The sequence below is a fragment of the Ambystoma mexicanum genome, chromosome 6q (assembly GCF_040938575.1).
Source record: "Ambystoma mexicanum isolate Mex_15411 chromosome 6q, UKY_AmexF1_1, whole genome shotgun sequence".
In the NCBI taxonomy this organism is placed as follows: Eukaryota; Metazoa; Chordata; class Amphibia; order Caudata; family Ambystomatidae; genus Ambystoma; species Ambystoma mexicanum.
Window position 1 is genome coordinate 1,079,896,087 of NC_090937.1, and position 24,454 is coordinate 1,079,920,540.

General features: G+C 44.6%; 1 protein-coding gene across 1 annotated transcript in view; it reads left to right on the top strand.

Annotated features, from left to right (window-relative positions):
• Positions 1 to 24,454, top strand: part of LOC138516471 (cyclic nucleotide-binding domain-containing protein 2-like) — a 1,453,423-nt gene that overhangs the window by 99,949 nt on the left and 1,329,020 nt on the right. The window contains exon 4 of the mRNA XM_069631627.1: positions 4,161 to 4,235. Within this exon, the coding sequence (XP_069487728.1) occupies positions 4,161 to 4,235 (75 nt within the window). The remainder of the gene's footprint in view (positions 1 to 4,160; positions 4,236 to 24,454) is intronic.

The window sequence follows — 24,454 nt, forward strand, 5'->3', positions numbered from 1 at the left end:
CACAATAATATGCTATTCGGATTCTTCAAAACTATACCGCTATACACTATAGCAAAATTCTTGGTCTAACAATCCTGTTAGTTACAAAGCTATTTAGCCTTTTAGTTTCCTTCTTTCAAAAGTTCTTTCTTTTGTTCAACGAACACAGTCCTTTCTTGGGACTTCCTGTAGATTTGCAACTGCCTGCTGTACTCCCATACCAGGACTTCTTATGCACTTGTGATTGCCTGCTATACCCCCATGCCAGGACTTCATATGCACTTGTGATTGCCTGCTATATTCCCATGCCAGGACTTCACGTGCACTTGTAGCAGTCTGGTTTACTGGCCTGCCAGGATTTCTTATATTCAAAGGTAGCAGTTCCTCTTTTACTTCCACATTTGCAAATATCTTCTTTGGTGTTGTATATTTGGTTGTTTCAACATTTGCTGTGGGTTCCCCCCATTGCTGCATTCCATACACATATATGGCTGGGGTTCGTATTTGCAATATGCCTTCTTGGTTTTCAAACTATTTAATGTCTCTGTTTCTGTGCCTTTAAAGTTTACAAATTGTGTTTGGCACCGTCGCCGACATGCCCCCAGGTTCCCCACTTGCTTGGGTTGACTCATCAGCTCAGTGTGGTATCTTCGGTCCCGTTCGTGATTATGCAGCAATGCTCTCCCAAACAGCAGCCTCCTAGAGTTTGTTTTCTATCTTTAAATGTCCTGTGCACAGGTGCATTCTGTGAAAAACTAGCATGTTCATTGATCTTGAGGCTCATTCTGCTCTGCATTGTTCTTTTCTTCCTCCTCATCCCAGTACTTGGGTGTTTGTGGGCAATGGAGTACATTGATGTTAACTGATGCAGATTACTTGAGAAATTACGTTTGATGGTTCCTAAGGATAGGCCAGTTCTGTATGGAGGGGAATTAGAACTGGAAAAGAATAAGCCAGTTCTATATGGATGGGTATTGAAACTGGAAAAGGTATTTTTGGAGCTTTTACTTTTTATTCCAGGGATGGATTTTTGGACTAAAGGGTTTTGAGGAAAGATTTCTCTATTTTCCCTAAATGGAGGTATAGATGCATTGCAGTAGGTCATTAGAGTATTGGGTATCTAGGGGTTTTATTCATGGTAAAATGAGGGATACCATGTCTCATCCAATAAAGCCATGGCATCTCCCTGGAGGCTGTTTCCTCCTATGTGATCCTCCATCATATAGCCACCCCCAGAGTCAGGATCAGGTAGCGGCTTCCATCCCTTGGCCACATGGGAGGAGGTTACCACAGGGGAATCCGTGATTACTCTGTTGGATTCATCACAGTACTCATGGTACTTTGTATCAACGGTTTATCAATGGCTGGACAGTTGTCAGCTTCTTCCCAACCCTCTTGCAATATATCCAAGTTGTCTCAGGTTTTCTGCCCATATGCCAGCTCAAACCGAGAATACCCTGTAGAGGCTTGTGTGGACCAGCAGTGAGATTTGAATTGCCCAATTGTAAAACAGCCTTCTGGAATACCTTTGGGACTGACAATTGCTGGTAGTTAGTTACCTCTGTCTCCTTGAGGATTAACACTGACTCGATATACCTTTCTCATTGAAGTATGGGGTTCCCAATGTTAAGTTCGCAGCTGCTGCGATGAGGGTTCTCCGTGCTTGACCTAATAAAGGGGTTATTCTTTGGGCCTCTGCAAATTCAACAGATGCAGGACCCAGGAGACTAGGGGAAGTCTTCTACATTGGTCTCCTGGGCTTTCATCAGCTCCCCTAAGTATTTAGTAAGGTTTACACCTCTTCAATGTGTGAATTTAACTCATTCACATAAGCGCGGGGTGATGGCTTGGCCTGTTTTCAGGTGAAATTAAACATTCACTGCGTTCAGAATGATAACCTTGAATTTTCCTCTCTATTCCTGGATAACCGCCTCTATTCCTAGTGAATACTTATGTGCCAGTCCTGATTTTGGGGCTATTCATTCATGGTAATTCCAGCCTTACTCTAGTGCGAACCCTGGATTGGCCTCTACCTTGCAAGGTAAACTCTGTCTGTGTATAGGTCACCCATTGCTGCTCCTGCTGAGGCTTGGGTACGCAGTCATCACTTGCATGACCCTCTGCATGTTGGAGCCAATGGGCAACCTCCTTATCAAGGTCTAGAATCCCATTTCGGACACCATGTGTCACATATGGCACACAGACCACTCTGAGTCTGAAGGACAGTTCAAGTGTCTTTATTAAAAACTTGTGGCCCTAAGGCCCTCTCTCGTTCTCATTTTTGTTGGTTTTTCCTCCATAATCAGGCATCCGTATCCCCAGGTTAGTGCTACCTATTGGTAACCCATACTGTCTGGTTGCTTACTTATACTACCAATATTGACCCTATATGGCACTTATTTAAAGAGTCTTTCTGTCTGTACCTAATCTTGCCAGTGTTCTATAAGAAATTAGGACGTGCCTTGTAGCCACTTGGTACAGTTTGTAGTTATTGTCTACGCTCACTGTCTCCTCTCCCTTCCCTTTCCCTCTCTTCTACCATCAACTCTACTTCTCCTTCCTGTCCCTCCCTTCTCTCTCCTGTACCTCAGGTCTCTCTCACACAATCTAATCCTCACCTCCACCCTTTGATGTAAGCACTCCTGTCTGTACACTTCACTACTTCCTCTCTCTCCATTCCTACTCTTCAGCCTCTTACTCCACTCCTACTACACTCCTCTTCCTCCCACTACTACTCTCCTCTGGCCACTACCACTCTCCTCCTAACACTGCTACTCTCCTCCATCCACTACCCCACACTACTCCGCTACACAAACCCCTTCTGTCACCCAGAACCATACACTTTCCGTACACTTGTGCACTAACGTATAGTCACTGACACAACATGCACACTCACACTGCAGAACCACTTTCTCTCCTAAGCCAAAGCCTCACCTTCTCCATCAATTTCCTACACAAGCCACAACTTCCTCCTTCCTCCTGATGTTCTCTTGGCCCACCTCTGCCTCCACTGCTGACCTCACCGGAACACCCCCCACTTCCTGCTTCCTGTCCCCTGGTTAAATCACCTTCCCTTTGTCCTGATTGCAAAGCTTTACCTAGCCAATCTGGCCTGTTCTTTTCCCCAGTGGGCGTGTGTGTAGCGTACAAGGGTTTAAAGTGGGAACTAAGCGCCAACCCCTCTTCCTGTGTGGACCTCCCGTGTAGTGAATCTGGCACCCGAAACAGGCAATGTCCATGTTCATGTCATAGTTCTCCATTCAGACTTGGTTACAGGTAAGTGTCTTTGGGGAGGGTAGGTCTTGTTCCCTATGGGTTCTCTGGTGATCCTGGGGTCATATATACGTGGGTACCGGCTCCCTACGGCAGCTCCACCCACCTCCCCATGCTGCCATGTAGGGCCTCGACTTCTCACACCTGTAGTCTCAGAGCAACGGTGCTCTTCAGTGACTGCGCATCCCTGTTGTTTCCTTTTCGCGGTCCATCACTTCTGTCCTCCCTCTCTGATATCTGTGAGATTGCCCTGTGGGGTAGCCCTACAAAATATCCCCAACAAAAATATTGCCGTACATATGCCTGTTTGTCCTGCCATAGGCAATATTTTTGGGGGGAATAATTTGTGGGAGCAGTGGTTGCTGGGGTGTCCCCTGCACATTTTAAAATAATGCAGGGGTGTCCCGTGCAGGGTCCATGGGTCAATATCGCCGCACAAATATGGCAATATTTTTGTATTGTGATATTTTTGCGGGGCTATTAACACAAGGAACCCCCTCTGGGCCCAAATGAGGACATTCTAGGAGTAATAGAAAACTACGGACAAGTATCTTGCTGAGGTATGAGTCAAAAGTGGTCTGCATGCAAGCCAGTCAGCACCCGGGACTTGGGGTTTTCTCTGTTACTATTGTTTGATTCACTGATGGACCTGGATATGGGCATTCTCCCCCAATAGATAAGCCTTGTCCCATAAGTAGGGGTTTCAGATATCCAATTGTATAATGTTTGAATGTGATTTTGTTTAGCTGGTTTTTACTTTTGATCAAAACATGAATGTAAAATAGAACTAATACTCTTGGTTAGTAAGCCTCTGTGATGGTTTATAATGTGTCTCCATGGTAATCGCTAAAATGAGGTAATCACAAATAGGTTTTGATACTGACATATCTTTTTATTTCTACTTGCAGAGAAAAGATTTTGCAAAGCTAAAATCCCTGCTGCATACTCGACCAAACAAGAGAAGTCAGCAAGAACTGAGACAGGTAAACTGGACCCTGCTGACTGTGGTGTGTTCAGATGTTAATTAGCCATGAAGAATGAAAATTATAATTAATGGGTTATTTTTATAATTGTTTATTTATAACGCGCTTAATACAGAAGATGTGTCTAAGCGGGGACCTGGGATTCAAACCTGTGTTGCTCTGCTTTGTCTTGCTTCCAAGACGAGCGTGTTGCTACTGAGCTGTAGTACCCTTGTACTGTATGGACCCCAGCCGGCCCATCGGACTGGGGTTTCCAAACAGCACTTTAAGATGAGCAGCAGCATTCTTGAGATTGATGGGGATGCAGATTTGTACTCTTGCACCAAATCAATAATGACAACTCAATGGTTTGTCAAATGAAGTCTGTTTAATGACAAGTACAAAAAACGGGGAGTTCAATGAATATCAGCAATCTCTCGATCTTCCTTCTCGCTTCAACTCCAATTAATTTCAGAAAAAACATAACATTTATACCAAAAACTCGTCATCACTGATGTGTAACTCTTTAAAACCTAGCATGCACTTTATTGGTTCTAGGAAGGTAACTTATAGGTACTATATCTGTATATGGTAACTGGGAAAGGGGATTGGATAGACAATGACAGGTGGAGCATGTAAGCCCTTCCTTCAAAATGACTACTGTAACTGTCACTAAAAGTACGACGTCTCATTGGTTCTACCAACTATAGGGCCCTTACACGGTCCACTATGATTGGGTTGGCATCAACCCCACTCATACTTTTCCACTTGCGCTTAGCAGCGTTCAGAATAGCCAGCCAGGTTCGGGGAGTTTGTCTGCACCCCAGCTTCCCTCCAATTATTGTTACAATCAATCATCACCTCAGTGGTTATGTGTCAATTATTTCTTTGTGGTTGGCCTCGAGTCTGCTTCTTGGTCTGGGAAAGTTAAGGCGTCTATGCATGGCAAAGGTCCATGTGTAGGTGTGACAGTTTCATCCCTTCCTGCTGGTCTGGTCACGTGATTATGACACCGTGAAATCGGCCTTTCCTTCGTGCAATTTTGTGTATTTGATTTAATTCTGCCAGTCGTCTGCCATCTGTGGCTTATCGTGACCTTTCTGAACAGGATACTCTGTTCTTCTTCTCTTTAATTGTATCCACTGTTGGCCTATTTCAGACGATAAGACTTTGGCTTCTTGGCATGGTTACCCTCGTCTGAGTTTCTCTCCGTCTTTAATTCTCGATTTGTTTGCTGCAACGCTCTCCTCTTGAGACTTTTAGTAACCTTTGGTTGATTCTGCTCTTGTGCGTAGTGGAAGTATACTTATATAAAGTGCTTTCTTGAGGTAGGTATGTACAGGTGGCACTTGCCGCAATCTATCTTACTACTAAGCATAAGCAAGCAAGCCTCGCGATTCTGTTCTTCTTGCGGTTACTTTGTATATGTACATGTTTAAACTAACTGAATATCTTCATCGTGCATATGGCATACGTTTCTGACATCTTGACATCAATTGTTTCACTTTAGGCTTCGGATGTCACTTATCCATGGTGTTTCGTCTCATTTGTCATCATTCTCAGGTCGTTATATCTTTTATATGTGAGTCAGTCCAGGTTCTTATGACGTCCTCATTCGTCTTCCTTCAGTATCTTCTTAGTTTCTTTGGGTATTACATTCTGACAATCGTCATTCTGTCTCACTTGTCGATAGGGTTTTCTCAATGGGTACCCTACTGTCGAGGTTTTCTTAGGTGTCGGTACTTCAATAGATGCTGTTATTCTGATAGGTACTGGACAGAGCCCAACTCTGCTGGTTTATTTGCTCATCATGCGTCACATATTTCGGCGTGAATGTTCCTGGTACTTCAAAATGGGCGGTTGGAGTGTGAATCGAGCATGGCACCTCCTCTACAATCCCCCGTCTGGTCGATCGACCACTCTCACTTCTTCTTTTGTATCCACCTTTATTTCATCCTCTGGATCCAAACGTAGAGGTCTGAAGAAATATCTCGTTGGGGTCCATATTTTTATGACTCCCTTCAAGCTTCCTGCTTTTCTCACGTGCTCATCTTTGTTCCAAGTCATTAGTTGACATTCTCCACTTGGATTACAATAAATCCCTCTTCCCACATAATTTCTGTGTTTCCTTGGATACCGAAACTTTGTTCCTTCTGGTGCATAAATGCTGGCTTTCACAAAGTCTCTTATTTCTTCATCAGTCAGGTCCTTGAGCTTCCATCTTGACTCGACATCAATCATGATCTTCATCCCTATGGCCTTTTTTGCAGTTTTCTGGCACTGAGAGATTATTATCTTGATAACACAGAATCCAAGCAATATCATCACTAGCAGGGCTCCTAGGAATTTGAATGCATCTGCCATCCATTGTGGAACCCATGAGAACAGTGATCCAAACCAACTGTCATTGCCAACTTCGTAAACTTCATCGGTCATCTGATTCTGTAGGTTTTTCAGCATACCTATGGTGTCTGTTAATGTTCCATTTTCGTCATCATGAGAAGGTATGACGGTGCAACATGATTCTCCAATTTTTTCACAAACACCTCCATCCGTAGCTGTGATCATGTCAAGGACATATCTGTTCTGGAGAGTCATTAGTCGAATCGCCCTTAACTCTTCCTTGATTGCATTGAATCCTTTTATGGTTGTGTTGATAGTCTGCAGTAACTCCCATCTGGTTATCTGCAACCATTTAGTATTTGCTCCAACCTGAACTCTTGACATCAGAATTGTCGTGAACACTGATGAGGTTAGGATGAACAACCTGTGTTCAAACAGGATTGCCTGAAAGGCTTCTTCTGATTTAGCAGAAAAGTAATTTTCTCTTTTCACTTGGCTCAGCAGTTCCACAGATATTTTCCTTCTCAGGTGAGCATCTGCTTTCGGGAAACTGTCAATATTCAGATCACTCTTTGGAATCACCAATGCTGGGACATGGACATTTACTAATGTGCATATATCGCCCCAATTCTTTGGCAGTCTGATATATGCTTTGGATCCACAGCCCCAATAATGATCCATGATCACTGCAGTTCCATGCACCATTCCTGGAGCGTCAAAGATGCGTCTACAGTTCTGATTTTCTCAATTTTTCTTGTACCATTGTTTCTGAAACAGAATTTTGGATCCTCCAATGGCACTATCTGCAAGGGTCCTCCTCTGTCTTCTACCCATGTTAGCAGTTTTGCAAGCTTCAGCCATAATGGCTTGTATCCTTTCTGTACTACGTCAATATTGGCCTGTAATGCCCAAGCACTACCCATGCTCTGCAGATCACTACTTCTTTCTCCCATCCATCTGGTGAAATCACTGTTCCCCAAATTTGCATTTGACCTCTGTTCTTCCAACTCCGAGCTTCTTCTGAAGTTTTTCCTTGAATGTTCAGTCTTTGATTTGCCTCTCTTCTTGTCTCTGCTCCTTTAACTCTAGGCTTCTCATATCTGATCACATTGTTCTTTGTTTTTCCATTGTTACTTGTCTTTATATCCTGGACATAATCATCTTCATTTGGATCAGTTGCTTCAGTTGCCCATTTGAGTGAAGCATCACTTCCCATGAACTGGCCTCTGGTCTTGCACATTGCCATATGTGACAGGCAATGTGTTGTCTGCACATCTAATTCAACAACTACACAGATTTTCGACGTTCCCATGATGTATAGTAAGAGTGCACAAACAAAGCATTCTTCCTCTGAAGTTCGTCTTCCAACTTCTTTCATATGTTGGTACCATATGTTGTTTCACAAGTGTGCTCTGCTGTCCAGGTAGTCGTTTAGTTTGTTATTGTCTTTGTGTGTGCTTCTCCTGATTCTTAAGGTATTTCTGTAGTTTGCTATCATCACATCCTTAATCGCATCCATATAGCTTCTTCTTGCTGGAGGATTCTCAGGTATCTCCATCCGTGCTCCCTGAGTAGTAGAACGCTCTGTTAGTCCTTCTTTATCTCTGTGTCTTTTCCTGGCTTTGGCTATGAACGGCCATATTGATTCTGCTATCATCTCTGCACGTGATAGGTTTGTAGGACTTGTACTTGCCCCTTTCATTGCTGGATTGGGGGTGCTTATCACTGCTGTCTCTGTTCATTTATTCTCCAACTCCTTTTGTTTCTTTAAAAGTTCAGATCTCTCCATTTGTCTTTTCACTGAACTTGGCGTGGAACTTCTCATCATATGTTGTTCAAACTTCTCCCATTCTTTGGACTGTGGTTCTGCAGTTATTGACACTAGACCAGGTGTATGTGCACTCATCATTTGCGTGTGTGTGTTTTTCATTAATCCCCTGTCATGTTTGCTCTGCCGACCCTGTCTCCGGCGGTTTGATTTGTTTGTTACCACAAGTGTATGTGTATTATTGCTCATCACATCCATTTCAAGTTCACTCATTCCTTTATCAGACCATCTAGGGACTGAAATGACTATGTAAAATCTGGGTACCTTTGTGGGTTTCATGCGTACATCATTAGGTGGGTGCACCGGAATCGGAACGCTTTGTGCACCACTAACAAATGCAGTTCGAATCGTCAGTGACAAAACAATAATGAACACTATGCATAGGTAAATGATTCCTCTGTAGGTCAATTTACAGCACTTATTTCAGGGCCAATACGAGCGCCTCTCCTCCTGAGGGAGGACACAATTACTACTTTGGTTGCCCATTTCGATCATCTAAAGAAAAAACAAACTCTTTAATACATTCTAGGTATTTATTTTTAGTATTCATTTATTTATTACATTTATTACACGCCCAGACCCTCGGGTATCACGGTGAGATTACATAAATCATTATTCACATTTGCATACATAATAAACACATGGTTACACAGTGAGCTTGAGCTGATAGGTAGTGTCATATCTGGGTTCTGTTGGTTCTGCTTGTAGGTTGCAGATACTGGAACGATTGTTGCCTGAATAATAGATTGTCTCTGAAAACAGTTCTCTTTTCCGTATACGAAAATGTCAAATAAGATAATACGTTCAGCAAGTCTTTCATTCGCGTGTTCAAAATAAACATGCTCCCAGTCAATGACTCTTATTTGTCTCACTCCAGACGACATGTCATTTTTTTTGTCAGCATGAGCAGCAGTGAAGTCTTCTGGCAACACTTTCTTGATCATTCCCTCGGCGGAAAGTTTACAATCTTCTCTGATAATTCTGTTGATGATTAGAAAGTTCGACTTACATTGCAATACCATGAGGCAGGAAAGTCCTCAATTAGGCGAAAAAACACATTGCTTGCTAATCTGTTATCTTCTGGTGACAGGGACATTTGTCTCATCTTCCCTGTACTCTGGAAGCAAAAGGAACTGCTTGGCAATTACGATGAGCAGCCTCTTTATTGTCTTTTCGTTTTTAGGATCTTGAAGAAATCCGGTGATGTTAGTGAGCCTTCCCACTAACGACGGGTATGACCTCAGTACTATCTCAAAATAAATCAAAACGTCTTTAGTGATGTCACTACTGCATGACAACAAAAGTGAGTCCAAATAAAGCTTCTGTGATAAAAGAGTCTTGATACTGTATTTTCTTCCAATTTATGTGTCGTTGATCAACATTTGGCATATCTTTTCTTATCAAGGCTTCAGTATGCCTCAGTCCAAAGTTCAAAGTCAACAGACTGTGTTGTGGCTTATGCGTGTAATTTTCTTCTTCACCCTGCAACTAGGATGCACAGAGTGTCCGTGTTTATGTCCTTATCCCCTTATTTTGCTCAGAGGAAATGTCCAAAATTAAGCAAAAACTTTGCACAAAAGTTATTTGCCTTTGCTTGTCATGCGTCCTTCTTCCTCATCATGGATCTCGTCTGCACGTGCTGGAGTTCTTCCCCATTGTCTGTAGTCTCTACACGTTGGGGTAAGGGCAGAGGGTCTTCTCCGATATATGGCTTGATGTCACCCAAAAAGATCCAAGCTGTTCCTGTAACTTGACTGCAGAGGGAGTGACGCCCTCCACTCTGAAAGGACCGTTGTACCTTGGTGTCATGGCTACTGGGCAGGAGCCCAGTGTTTCACTTCATGCAGGGTCCCAATGGACCCAGTCTTGGCGCCTATGGCACCAAGATCATTTCAAAGTGTGCATGGCACACAGAACACCGAAGGCACATGCAGCAAGGCCGGGCAGGGCCCTGTTATCACAGGGGAGGCACGTGCAGAAGACCGAAGGTGGAGCAAGGTGGGGCCACAAGGCGGGGCCTAAGGGGAGTGGCTGGGGCCAGGCTATATAAGCCGGCCCCACCTGCATACTGGCGCTTAGCGTCAGTTTGCTGAGTGCAGCGTAATGCTTACTGCCGTTCAGAAGACTCTTACCTGATTCAGCACGTGCGCCTTCAGTCTCTGGAACCCTCCGGCACCTACCTGTCTCAATACGTGCATCTCCAGTCTCGGATACCTCGACCATCTTACCTGAAATTAGCCACACCATCGCGGGAAACACCGCCATCTGCTTCACACTCTGCAGTCGCTGCGCACGCCTTACCTGAAGCCACACCATTGCCGGAAGCACCGCCATCAGCTTCCACTCAGCAGTCGCTGCGTACGCCTTACCTGAATCAACACCATCGCTGGAAGCGCTGTCATCTGCTCCCGACTCTGCCGCAGCTGCCTTCATCTTACCTGTTGTCCGGAATCCTCTTCAGGTACCGCCCAGCATCCTTACCTGCTCTGAATTTCACCAACACAAGGCCTTCATCGGGTGCATCCAGGAGTCGGACACCGCTCTCCGGCAATAGCTGACCTGCTGCGCCTGCAAAGAGAATAAGAGACACAAGGTGAGCAGTCTCATAGACTTCAACTCGTTAAAGCAGCACTTCTCACGAACTTGGGGCAGCTTCTGAAACTGCCTACTTACCAGTGGTGGGGGCATCTGGAGCAGACTCTTTTCTCCATCACAAGCTCCTGGGTCATCTTCATCACTACAGGGGAGAGAGAACAATATACCGTTATAAACAATATTCCTTGGGACAGTATTATTACAAGAATACGAACAACAATCATAACCATAAAAGACTAACCGTCAAGACGGAATGGTCGCAGCCGGTCTGGACCTCTGGAATTTGGACCAGTGACGCAACTAGGTCCATCTGCAGCACCCCGGCTGAAGGAAAGCAGGACGGAGAGCTCATCCTTACGTACAAACAGGTGAGCTTGCATGGGTAAACTTCTACGCACTACATTTTGACACGAAAGGGCAGAGGGGAACTACGACATCACCGTGCTTTCCTCACTGCCTCTCATCTTATCACAGGAAAAGGTCCAGCCTCCCGGACCCACGGAAAGACAGCAGTTCGGGGAGAGAAGCGACCTGAAGGAGCCGACTCCGGGGAGGGCTCCAACGCCCCTGCAGAGACCAGGTGAGCGTAACAGAACGCGTTATGAATACCTCTGAGACTGACCAGTTGGCCCAATTGCTGGGGCAATTACGGGCTGAAGTTCATGCCTCCTGACAAGAGAAAAACTCTTTAAGAAGGGACTTAATCATTGCTCAAGAATGAACCGACGACCTGGCAAGACAGGTGCTTCAATTTCACGCAGAGCAGGTCCCGTTACCTGGAATTGCGCCAACTCCTGTACCACCATCACCACCAGTTCAAGTGGTACTTCCAGGGGCTGTACCACTGGCTCCACCAGAACGGTTTACTGGCGACCCCAACAAATTTGCTATATTCATGAATCGGTGTCACCTGCACTTTCTGTGCCGCCCGGGTGCATTCCCGAATGATAGATCTAGGGTGGCTTTTGTACTTTCGTATCTTGGAGGCAGTGCAGCGGACTGGGGTCAATACCCTTGGTCCACCAGGATGACCCTGTGCTGCACAATTTTGGAGAATTCCAACGGGAATTGGAGAAGCTGTTTGCAAAGCACACCCAAGGACAGGCCCTGGATAACGAACTGTTGTCTCTAAGACAGGGGAATCAGGATTTATTGACATATATATTGCCACTTTCAATCACCTGATTGCAAAAACCAACTGGCCTGAGGAGAAAAGGACCACATTATTTTATCCAGGGTTATGTGGAGAACTAAAGGACGTGTTAGCTCAGGTGGTCAACCCTCCCGAATCCTGTGCAGAATACATCAACCTATCTTTACAACTGAATCACAGGTTACATGAGAAAAAGATGGATCGCACTAGGGCAGAAGGGAGATCAGTCTATATGAGATCCAGGGACAATCCAGGCAAGACCCACGAAACCACTGAACCTATGCAAATCGGGAGATTACGGGCCCTTATCTAAGGCAGAGAGAGAAAAACGGAGGCAGGAACAACTATGCTTATACTGTGGCAAGGCAGGGCATTTTCATTGAGATTGCCCCACTAAACCTTCAAGGAAAACATGTGGGTGTGATGGAAAATACTGATAAGGAACAAGATACGGCTCCGGAAAACTCCAGTGCCCAACAAGGGTAGGGGTCCCCACTGCCATGGGGGCAGTGTTATCACAAAGGAACCCTGAAACGTGGCAGCTTCTTCCTATAGCATTCTGGTCCCACAAGTTTTCTGTGCCTGAACGAAATTACGCAATAACAGACAAGGAGCTCTTGGCAATCAAAGGAGCCTTCAAGACTTGGAGACATTCCCTTTTGGGAGCTAAACACATGGTTACTGTTATTATCGATCACCGTAATTTACAATATTTAAAATTTTGCCAAGGCACAATCCTCACGCTAACTCCGTTGGGTGTTATTCTTTGCTGAATACGATTTTGTAATAACCTACCGGCCTGGAGTGCGCAACGGAAAAGCCGACGTTCTATCAAGACATGGGAGAGGACCAGGACGCCTTCAACCCCTCCAGCCCCATAGCCATGATTCCCGAGGAACAGATTCAACACCAGATAGCCGTTACTACCTGCTGGGAAGAATTAAAAACTGACCTCCAAGCTCAGATGGACCTGACCGCCCAAAAGGAGTGGTTAAGTAAGCGAGAACAATACTCCATCAGAAATAACCTGCCATACTTCCAGGGAAGATTATATGTTCAGGACAAGGAATTACGTACTAAGATTATAGCGAATTACCATGAGTCGTTGGTGGAAGACCACCCAGGGATCACCAAGACTAGAGCCAAGATCCATAAGAATTATTGATGGCCCTCTTGGAGGAAGGATGTCGCCCAGTTCATTTCCACGTGCGGTGCCTGTGCACAGAATAAATCCCAAAAACAAAATCCTGCAGGGCTGTTGAGCCCTCTGGAGGTGCCACCAACACTGTGACATACATTATCTATGGACTTCATCACCGATCTACCACCCTGCGAGGGGTTTAATACTATCCTGGTCGTGGTAGACCTATTCTCCAAAATGGCAAATTTGATCCCACTGAAGGGACTTCCCACCGCAGCTACTTTGGCCACAGTATTTTTTAGAACAGATCATCTGACTGCATGGTTTCCAATCCATATTGGTCTCTGACAGGGGATCCCAGTTAATTTCAGCCTTTTGGAGAAGGTGTTGTAAACTAGCCCAAATTGACCTTCACTTTCTACGAGTCACCATCCCCAAACCGACGGTCAAACGGAGCGGTCGAATCAGACGCTCGAACAATATCTGAGATGCATGTTACAACAAACAGGAGACTTCTAGAAAAAACATTCTCTGGTTAAATGAGTTCGCCTACAACAACTCAATTCACACCAGCACTGGGCAGACCCCGTTTTACAGAATGAACGGTCGGCACCCAAGTACATCTTCCTTTGACCCCCCTGGACGAGTTAGAGATGCCGGCTGTTACATCATTGCATAAAAGAATTACTCAATCTCTTAAAGAAGCCAGTGAAAACCTAAGGTGAGCCAAGGAGCAGCAAAAGAAATTTGCAGACCGGCACAGGAGGGAGGCTCTACAATATCATGTCGGGGATAAGGTACGGTTGTCGTCCAAAAACATTCCTTTAAAAGGACCTTGTGCCTTTCGGCCACGATACTTGGGACCATATTCTGTTAAGGTGGTCATAAATCCTGCAGCCATCAAATTGGATTTACCACCCAACATGCAAATCCACCCAGTTTTTCACGTCTCCCTTCTAAAACCAGTGGAACAGAACACTCGAATTCCAACACCACCAGAACCGGAGATCATCGCCGGTGAACTTGAATATGAAGTAAAGAACATCCTGGACTCTAAGAAAATACATTCAAAACTCTATTATCTCATCGATTGGGAGGGCTACGGCCCCCAGGATGGTACATGGGAACCCGCTGAATTTGTCCATGCCCCACAACTCATCAGACAATTCCACCGGAAGAACCCCACCAAACTAGGACCAGATGGGAGACCCACCATGAGAGGGGCCTTGAGGGGGAGTGCTGTCATGGCCACTGGGCAGGAGCCCAGTGCTTCACTTCATGCAGGGTCCCAATGGACCCAGTCTTGGCGCCTATGGCACCAAGCACATTTCAAAGTGTGCATAGCACACAGAACACCGAAGGCACATGCAGCAAGGCTGGGCGGGGCCCTGTTATCACAGGGGAGGCACGTGCAGAAGGCTGAAGGAGGAGCAAAGTGGGGGCACAAGGCGGGGCCTAAGGGGAGTGGCTGGGGCCAGGCTATATAAGCCGGCCCCACCCGCATACTGGCACTTTGTGTTAGTTTGCTGAGTTCAGCGTAACGCTTACCGCCGTTCAGAAGACTCTTACCTGATTCAGCACGTGCACCTTCAGTCTCCAGAGCCCTCCAGCACCTACCTGGCTCAACACGTGCATCTCCAGTCTCCGGATACCTCGACCATCTTATCTGGAATTAGCCACACCATCGCAGGAAACACCGCCATCTGCTTCACACTCGGCAGTCGCTGCGCACGCCTTACCTGAGCGCTGTCATCTGCTCCCGACTCCGCCTCAGCTGCCTTTATCTTACTTGTCGTCTGGAATCCTCTGCAGGTACAGCCCAGCATCCATACCTGTTCCGAATTCCACCAACACGGGGCCTTAATCGGGTGCAGCCTCCACGCGGATCTTCGCCTCCGGCAGCAGGTAGGAGTCGGACACCACTCTCCAGCCATAGCTGACCTGCCGTGCCTGCAAAGAGAATAAGAGACACAAGGCACAAGGTGCACGGTAAAATAGACTTTAACTCGCTAAAGCGGCACTTCTCACAAACTTGGTGCAGCTTCTGAAACTTCCTACTTACCAGTGGTGGGGGCATCCGGAGCAGACTCTTTTCTCCATCATGAGCACCTGGGTCATCTTCATCACTACAGTGGAGAGAGAACAATATACCGTTACAAATAATATTCCTTCGGATAGTATTGTTACAAGAATATGAACAACAATCATAATAATAAAAGACTTACAGTCAAGATGGAATGGTCGCAGCTAGTCTGGACCTCCGAAATTTGGACCAGTGATGCAACTAGGTCCATCCGCAGTGCTCCTGCTGAGGGAAAGCAGGGCGGAGAGCTCATCCTTATGTACAAACAGGTGAGCTTGCATGGGTAAACTTCTACGCACTACATTTTGACACGAAAGGGCAGAGGGGAACTACGACACCACCACTCTTTCCTCACTGCCTCTCATCTTATCTCAGAAACAGGTCCAGCCTCCCGGACCCACGGAAAGACAGCAGTTGGGGGAGAGGGGTGAGCAGGGCACCATATCCTTGGTTGTGCTAACGGAGTAAGGGTAGTAAAGTGATAACGGTAGTAACGGAATAGGAGAAGTAGTAGACAGGGAGTGGCTGACAGTGACAGGGGAAGTAGGAGCTGTTATTGGTGTAGAGGGAGGAAAAGGAGGAGAAGAGATGATAACAGATTCTAAGGAGGATAGCCCAGCGGCAACGCGCTCGCCATGGAAGCAAGAAGAGACAGAGCAACACAGGTTTGATCCCCGGGTCCGCGCTTAGAAACCTCTGGGTATTAAGCGCGTTATAAATAACCTATCATATCATATCAACAGAAACATAGGGGTAGCTGGAGGTACGTATTGTTTGTAAGAAACATGAGTGGGAAAGGAAGTAAGATCGAAGGGTGGCAGTGGAAAGGCAGAGTGAGAAGTTGGAGGGACAGTGACCTGATGGGAGGAAAATAATTTAAGAGACTGGTATAGCGAAGGGTCATGTTCAAGAGGGTCCGAAAGGAGTGAGTGTGATGCTGGACGGAAGAAGGTGCCATATTACTTCTCGCGATTACTAAAAGGGCAAAGGTGAGGGACAGTTAGAAGATAGGGAGTCTGTTAGTCATTGTATTAGGGCAATCGCCAAAAGTTTTGTAAGGAGAACAGACAGCCAAGAGTTACCATTGGCAATAACTAACTTCCCAGATAAGGACACATGGGCTAAGGAGGAGGATTAAATCCAAGGAAAGATGAGTGCAAGAGGGACGGCCCTAGAGCCAAAAGCCCCAACCCCTGAAAACCATAGAAACATTCTCTCCTTGAACATCAAAACAGTCTGTAAACCAAAAATAAACACCATTCGACTTGTCATCAGAGTCGGCATGGTTCTTTGTGGCCGGCCACCCTGTCATATAAGTAACTAACTGACTATGCTTTTCCTGAGGTAGCGTTGGACAGCTGGTGGTCCTTAAAATGTGCTATCTATTGGACTACACTTGCCCAAGCCCTCCCAGGAGCATGATTTCACCCTGAGAGGAGACTTTCCTACTAGAAAGTTCAGTAGGACAAAACCCACAATGGTGGGGATGCCAGCCCGCACATTCACGTTCACAAAGACTTGAATGAAACAGGGCACCAAAGAGAAGTTGGCAAAGCAGGTCATTGCAGTGCTTTTGTTCAGACCATGCCTTTCCTCCGATTTATATATTTTCTTTTTTTGTTTTGTTTGGCACTGCATGCCACTGGTGGCCCCAGAGCATGAAGGAAAGTGGTGTGGAATTTGGAACAAGGAGACTGGGGTCCAATCCATGCTTCAACGTATCACCAAAGTTGTGTAATCTTTGCCCACTATAAAAACTAAGTTGTTGTTGTAAGTGCTTTATTAGAACAAAAAATGGGTTATTCGTCTCTGCTATAAATGCGTAGCTGTTGTTACAGTGTTGAGTGGTGAGTTATGTTCCAGTCTCCTTACAATTTGGCTCACAGAAAGTACAGAGCAAGTTTTGTAATCCGAACACTGGTTACGGAATGCATGGACAAACTATGGGGGTAATATTAAAACTGGTACATCCTTGCTATACCACTCGGTTAGATTTTACAAGGCAGAATTTTGCGACGGCAGTAGACATAAGTTTCCACATTGTGCTTCCTAATCTGTTTGAAACACCTCTCCATTTTACGCCAGCATGAAATTCTCATACTGGCGTAAACGTAGTTGACTCCTATGAAATCTGCCTGCAATTGGCACCTGCTAAAAGCAGGCAGATTCCGTAGGAATCCATTGTAATACCATCTGCAAAGCGTGCACATCATAAAGTGCTTTTAGCTAGCTGTTGGAGACGTCAGACCTCCCTGGAACAAAACTACTACAGCAAACCTCCTCTATTTTGAACATGCAATAATTGGTAAATCGTGCGACAAACTGACTGGGCCACACGCTGGAAGAAATCTTCGCCTCCAAAGATATTCTTGCAGTGGGTTCCCCTCAATACAGTTCTCAGATGGACCTCGCAGGATGTCTATTCAGTTACGTAGCCCCTAACACGCAGATTAAGAAGAATGCTAGCAAGCATGAGATTACATTTTGCAAATGGTAAAATGTCGCTCTTAGTGTCTTTTTTGCAACAAGAAACCACTGACCAGAAACTAGAATAAAGCCACAGTAGAAAATGACCCTTAGGTGAAAATTAATCTTCCAAACACAACAAACAAAGCTAATACAGGCCAAGAAACATCTGAAGATAAGAGATCTCCCACATAACTCTAAACATTGGAACAGCAAAGAATGTACCATGGAAATATCAAACTCTGCCAATTAGAAAAAAAAGGGGCACTGGTCCAAACATGATAGTACTCCATCCCTGAAAATAGCGATTACACAATACGAATTTTCAAATTTAAAAAAATATTTTATTTTACTCATCTAATATTTGTCTCCAACAATATATCCAAATAACTATTTAGGGCTCGCAAGGCCCACAAAAGTAAGCCTCAGCACCACCCTGCCTACACCATGGCTATGTGGGGAAATTGCATTGGCCTTTCACCCCAAGGTGTATACTATTAAAGCAGACCTTTTTAAAGACCGCCCTAATTAATACCAGATGCCATGACATTCCATATTCTTCCCACATTATGTTAAATCCTTCTTGCTCATCCCTTTAGAGGATTTTACAGACCTACTGGTTACAACCAAGCCCATTGACTCTCTTCAAGACTTATGTCCAGCTAAAACTATGTAGATGTTTGCTCCTGTCATTTTTAATGCATGTGAGGAAACTTAAATAGCTCTTTGTCTACTAGTACTATCCAAAACCAGTGGGTGAATTTTCCATTTGAACGGGCATAAACATTTACCAGAAATATGCCTGAGCGACCATGGTAGCAAGGGAGATACTCGAATTTTTGAATTGTTGCTTTTTCCAGCTCACTTTCTGTGAAAAATTGGCAAAAATTTCCCCGATTTACAACTGGATTTGTAGGGTAAGACATGGAAAAAATACAATCGATGCCAAGTCACTAATAGTGTGCAGGAGAAGTTTCCAACACATGTTCATGATGCCTTTGCCTTCAATTAATGGCAGTATTTTTATAGTGTAAAAATATGTTCATACAAAAAGAGGTCTGGGAGGTCTTCTACTGAGAACGAACACAGCCAAATGACCTGTTCTATGGGAGGGTGCCCACTCTGCAGGGTCGGCAACTATGTTTTTGCTCACTGTACCTTTCACAGAGGAGAAATATCCATTTGTGTATCAGCCTTTGTCTCACCCATTTGGGCAGTCCAGCACTGAAATACTGAATACTAGGCAATACTAGGCAATGAATACTGAATAATGAACACTGAAATATTAGGCAATTCTCCTCTGAACAAGAGTACCAACAGCATCCCCATACACATGTTTCAGGCTTGTTGGGCCTCATCACTGAGTTGAAGCTGAGTAGTGAGTACGGGGTAAGTAAACGTATGCATAACCCTGGGTAACTGTGAACTCCCAAGTTTCTAAACATATAAAAATAGGTCTAGGACCCCCTCTACCGAGAATGAACACGGCCAAATAACCTGTTCTATGGGAAGGTGCTCACTCGGGAGGGTCTGTAACCACATTTTAGCTCACTGTACCTTTCACAGAGGATACATATGCATTTGCATATCAGTCTTTGTCCCACCCACTTGAGCAGTCCAGCACTGAAATACTAGGCAATTCTCCTCTGAATAAGAGTACCAACAGCAACCACAGACACGTATTTCGGTATAATCGGCCCTCTCAGTCAGATGAAGCAGTGCCTCTCTAAGCTCAGTGAACAAGAGGTCCACGTCTGGATAACGCTGGACAATTTAGGGTGAAACCCAAGTTCCTAAAGATACAAAAAGAGGTCTGGACGCCCTTCTACCGAGAATGAACACGACCAAATAACCTGTTTTTGGGAAGGTGCCCACTGCAACCACATTTTAGCTCACTGTGCCTTTCACAGAGGAGAAATAACCATTTGCATATCAGTCTTTGTCCCACCCACTTTGGCAGTCAAGCACCGAAAGGCTGGGCGATTCTCCTCTGAAGAAGAGTACTAACAACACTCTCAGATACGTGTTTCGGCCTAGTCGGGCCTCATCAGTAAGGTGAAGCTGTGCCTCGCTAAGCACGATGAGCAAGGTTTCCACGTCTGGATAACCGTGTGTAATTTAGGGTGAAAAATATGTTCATCCTGGCTGCGCCCAAAAATGTCTATGCTGGCTGCACAAATATATGCACGTTTTCCCATCTAAGAACATACTCCTGTTTGCCTTGCCCATAATCTAGTAATGAAAAAATATGAAAAAAAACACAGGGCCATGCTGGTTGTGTTAATATATGTCTGTAATCTCCATGGAATGTTTTATGTAAAGATATAGCAATTTGAATGTATGTTTCGTTCCTGTGGTTCATTCTTCCAAAGAGTATTGGGCATTGAAACCTAGGCCACCCACTTCCCTGGCCTAGGGCACAACACCCAATAGTGATTGGATGAATCGGCAAACTTAGAGAACCCACAAAGGATAAGCATAGAAGTCAATTCCATCTCTAGATGAGAGCAGTAGGAAAGGGCAATGCATAACTGCTCCCCCACCCATCTCCGTGCCCTTTGCAGCACTCAATCCTCCTACCCACTTGAACAGACACGCAGACAATGTAGGAATCGTACTATGGTGGGGCATGCGAGCACAGGGCCATATGCCTGTATGACCTAGTCTTACTGCTGTCCTATTCCTGACGGAGCATGTGTGAGGGCAATGGTTTGCAGTGCCTGTCTCTCCCCCCCCCACCGAGGTAGGGTCATCCACCAGCCTCTATGACTCTGTTTAGAGGTTGCAGTCACGGGAAGCCAGAGGCAGGGAAATAGTTCTGCCATAGTAACTTGGGTAATGGCTGTCAGGAACATAGGCCTGTGCTTCTAGTGGTTAGCACATTGCTGGCTAGTGGGCTAAACGCACTTAGCTCAGTGGGAAGTTCCCATGGAGAAAAAGGCTGTTCTGTTGCCTGGCCAGTCTAATGGCGCGGCCTACTCATTGCCTCCTCAAACCTGAAGATTTGCCGAGTCTGCTTGGACATCCAAGTGTGACGAGCCAAGCAGAAATCCGACAGGGCAGCTGCTTTCACAACAGCCAGTGGAGGAAGATGAGGAGTGGCGGGGTGATCCTCATTACCTGATCGTCTTCTCGGCTCATATGCGCTGGAATCTGCCTTACTATGCTATGTGAGAATCAAGTTACCTACCTTTTCTATCAGGGCCATCTTAAGGACTTTTGGGGCCCTGGGGATGGACATCTTTGGGGCTCCCCTCCACCAAACCAAAGGAATTAAGTGATCAAGAATATCCCCGCCGATTGAGAAGGTTATCCTTCGCAGGAACAAAAAGTTGAAATTGTTTGATGATATGTGGGGTGAGTTTTTGGATGACATGTGATAATAAGTTGGCCTGTTTTGCTTTTTAGATTCTGTGAAGGTTGGGGATGGATATGGGGTGTGGATTCTATGCAATGAGTTCTACGATTACAATGCTGATAAGTTTGTTGCTTGTATGTTTTCTATAAAATTCAATAAACTTAATAATAAAAAAAAAAAAAAAGAATATCCCCGCCGCAATCACAACCCATTGGTTGATAAACTGCCTCGCAGCATTACAAATAAGGATGTTTACTCCCTTTAAGTCCCCTTACCCTCTTCATTCTTGAACTAATCAGAACGATAAACAATTACCATTTGAAGGTCAACATTGTCAGTCTATGAAGAGGTTAGGCCTGTTCTAGCACAGATTCAGGAAACTTTTTATCAATAGAATCCAGGAAGGTATGCAGCCTGTAGCATTAATGCACGACTGCATGTAAAGCTACATGTAACCCAGAATAGACTGAGAACTCAAATTGGCTGCCTGACAGAATGCAGAAATGCTCAAGCATGGATAGAGCAGACCAATTGGTAGGAAGGAGAAAGCTATACGTACCATAGCATGGATAGAGGATGTAGATTAGAAGCTACCAGGAAGGTGTCTGTATGCAGACAGACTGAGATTATAAATGGGACATGGTTTTCAAATAGTGTTACCATTAGAGATCAAAAGAATAAAGTGCTTCTGGTGTGCAATGCTCACTATTATAGTGGAAGCAACACTATAGCTAGTGACACCATGAGTGAGGCTGTTTTGAAGATCATACCCTGAGAAGGAAATCTCTCTGAACAGCGACAATTTTGAAAGGTCTAGGGACTGGCAATTTCTAGAGGCTAGGCAACACAAGATTAAATTAGATGCCCAGCATTACACACACTGGTTAAGGAGTGATTCTGGGATGTGTGACAACTCTGCAATTTCTGCATTTTAACACTTTTATTACCATTTCTTACCATGAACTAAAATGATCTAATTTTATAAAACTGACTTGGAAAGTCCACCAATCACATTACCAAACATGACCATTTTTAAAAACAAAATATAATAGAAGGGTGTAACACAGAATGATTCTAGTTTCATTCTCTCCATCATCAAGAGAAGTACATATGTATCAGCATTCCAATCAGTGTGATTTTACAGATTTAATCTGGGTTGGTCTTTTGTATTTTAAAGCTTTACATAGTTCCAAAACACTGGCTTGTGAAATTTCATTTATAAACGTGCAGAAAAACCTTTGACTTTTAGAAAAATGCAAAGCGTTTTTTGTGTCAAACGAGCAGACTTTAAAATATCCATGCCTGAGTCCTGCACTATCTGGTCCACTCCCTTCTGTTTACCACCCCTTCCACTCAAATGGCCTACATAAGAATAAAGATCAAGTAATGGGCTAAACAATTCCACCAGCATGCAAGGAGGCAAACTTCACAGAAGACAGTAATGTACGAGATGTTAGATGATTTGACCAGGATCACTGTATTGTCTGCTGGCAAAGCCAGGATACAAGCATAAATGCTTTGCTTCCAACTGTAGATACTTATTCATCTCTTGAACTAACAGTTTATGCTCATCATTGGAGGTGATTGCCAAGGTTTTACAACACCCCATCTCAACAAACCAATTTCTAGACCTTCACCATAAGGATGACATGTTCGTTTTTATAGCAACCCCTATGTGGTGCAGGTGCATTGCTGATAATAGCACATGTTGTGCTGCAAGACCAAGTACATACGCAGGCAGGTGTATAAACTTCAGACATAGGAAAGAGTCAGCCAGCCTTACAGGAATGTGCTATTCTAATCTTGCATAGGAACACATATCTCTGCAATGAGTGCTTAACACACTGAGCTAACCTCTGAACCATTGTGGCTCTCAATATACTAATATGCCTTTCAAAGTTAGATATTGCACATGATCAACATAATTGCCACTGAAAGGGAAGAATGCTCCAGGAGTTGTGCCGCAAGGAACACACAAACTATATATTCCACAGCGAACACAGAAAGCATTAAATGATGAATTGATTGAGTAGAATGTACTTGCCAAAACAGACAGGCAATATGTTTAGAGCCTCAGGGCCATGCCTTACAATATCCTGATGTGTGCTATTTAAGTCTGGTGAACAAAGGAATCTTACTTCTTTAGATCAGGCAGCCTTGGGGGGGCTCCCTCCAAGGTGGGTACCCTGGGCAAGTGCCCCTTTTGCCTTCCCATAAAAATGTCTCTGTTCTCTATGCCAACTCAGCATAGTGGTATCAGATCTTACCTTTTTAACTGAAGACACTGAAATCTGGTCTTGAGCACAAGTGAATCCTGTATTTTCTGCTTTCTATTCAAAAATTCCATTGCCCAGTCTTTAGTGCATTAGGATTGCATGCATTTAAAACGGGATAATAACGCACAGTGAAGGGCACGAATGCACACAAGTGTGATTTTTCTATGGTTTTATCATAAGGGCAACAGATGAAAACTAGGTGAGTTTAGAGGGTCTATGGGCGCAGGGACTGGACATCGGATGAACTTTGGTATAGTGTCCTCAGCTGAAGCAAACACGGGGAGATGAGGAAGAAGTTAGAGTTAGAAACATGGAAGTTTTTTATAATGGTGCAATCCCATAGGAAAACGTTCCATGAATCAGGCACACAGTGTGTGCATTAAGGAAAAGGGCAATGCAGAAAATATACATTTTGGAGTAGTTTCGGCTTTTAGTCTACAACAACATGCAGGGGCAAAGCCAATCGTTTTGGCTTTTACAGTTGTTCATTGCATTTTACACTTAAAAGCATGTGTTTTTGTGGGCCACATAAAGAATGAGCCCAGCTAAAATAATATACAGGCTAAGGTGCGAGTCATCTTGTGACTAAATGTTATCTGTTAGCCTCTACTGGTTGGTTATATTCTTCTAATATTTTACATCGGTACCTAAGGTACAAAGCCTGTAGCTTACACAGCCTGTTACAAATGTCCAGAAAATGCTTTAGCTCTCTGTATCTGTGTGCATGGCATCTTCCAGGTTGCAACATGCCTTCAGTCCCAATTACCCAGCTGTAAATAAACAGCACAGTGTAACTCCGAACATTCCGGTTGCTGCAGGGCCCAAAAGTAGGACTGTACAGCTCCGACAATCATAATAAATGATTCAATGGGCCTCTTTTATGGATATGGTATGGTATGGTATTACATTGTTTATTTATAAAGCACCTATACACAGGCAAGTGTTTCAAAGCACTAAAGGAGAGTGGGAACAGGGGAAAAAAACTACAGTCACTCAG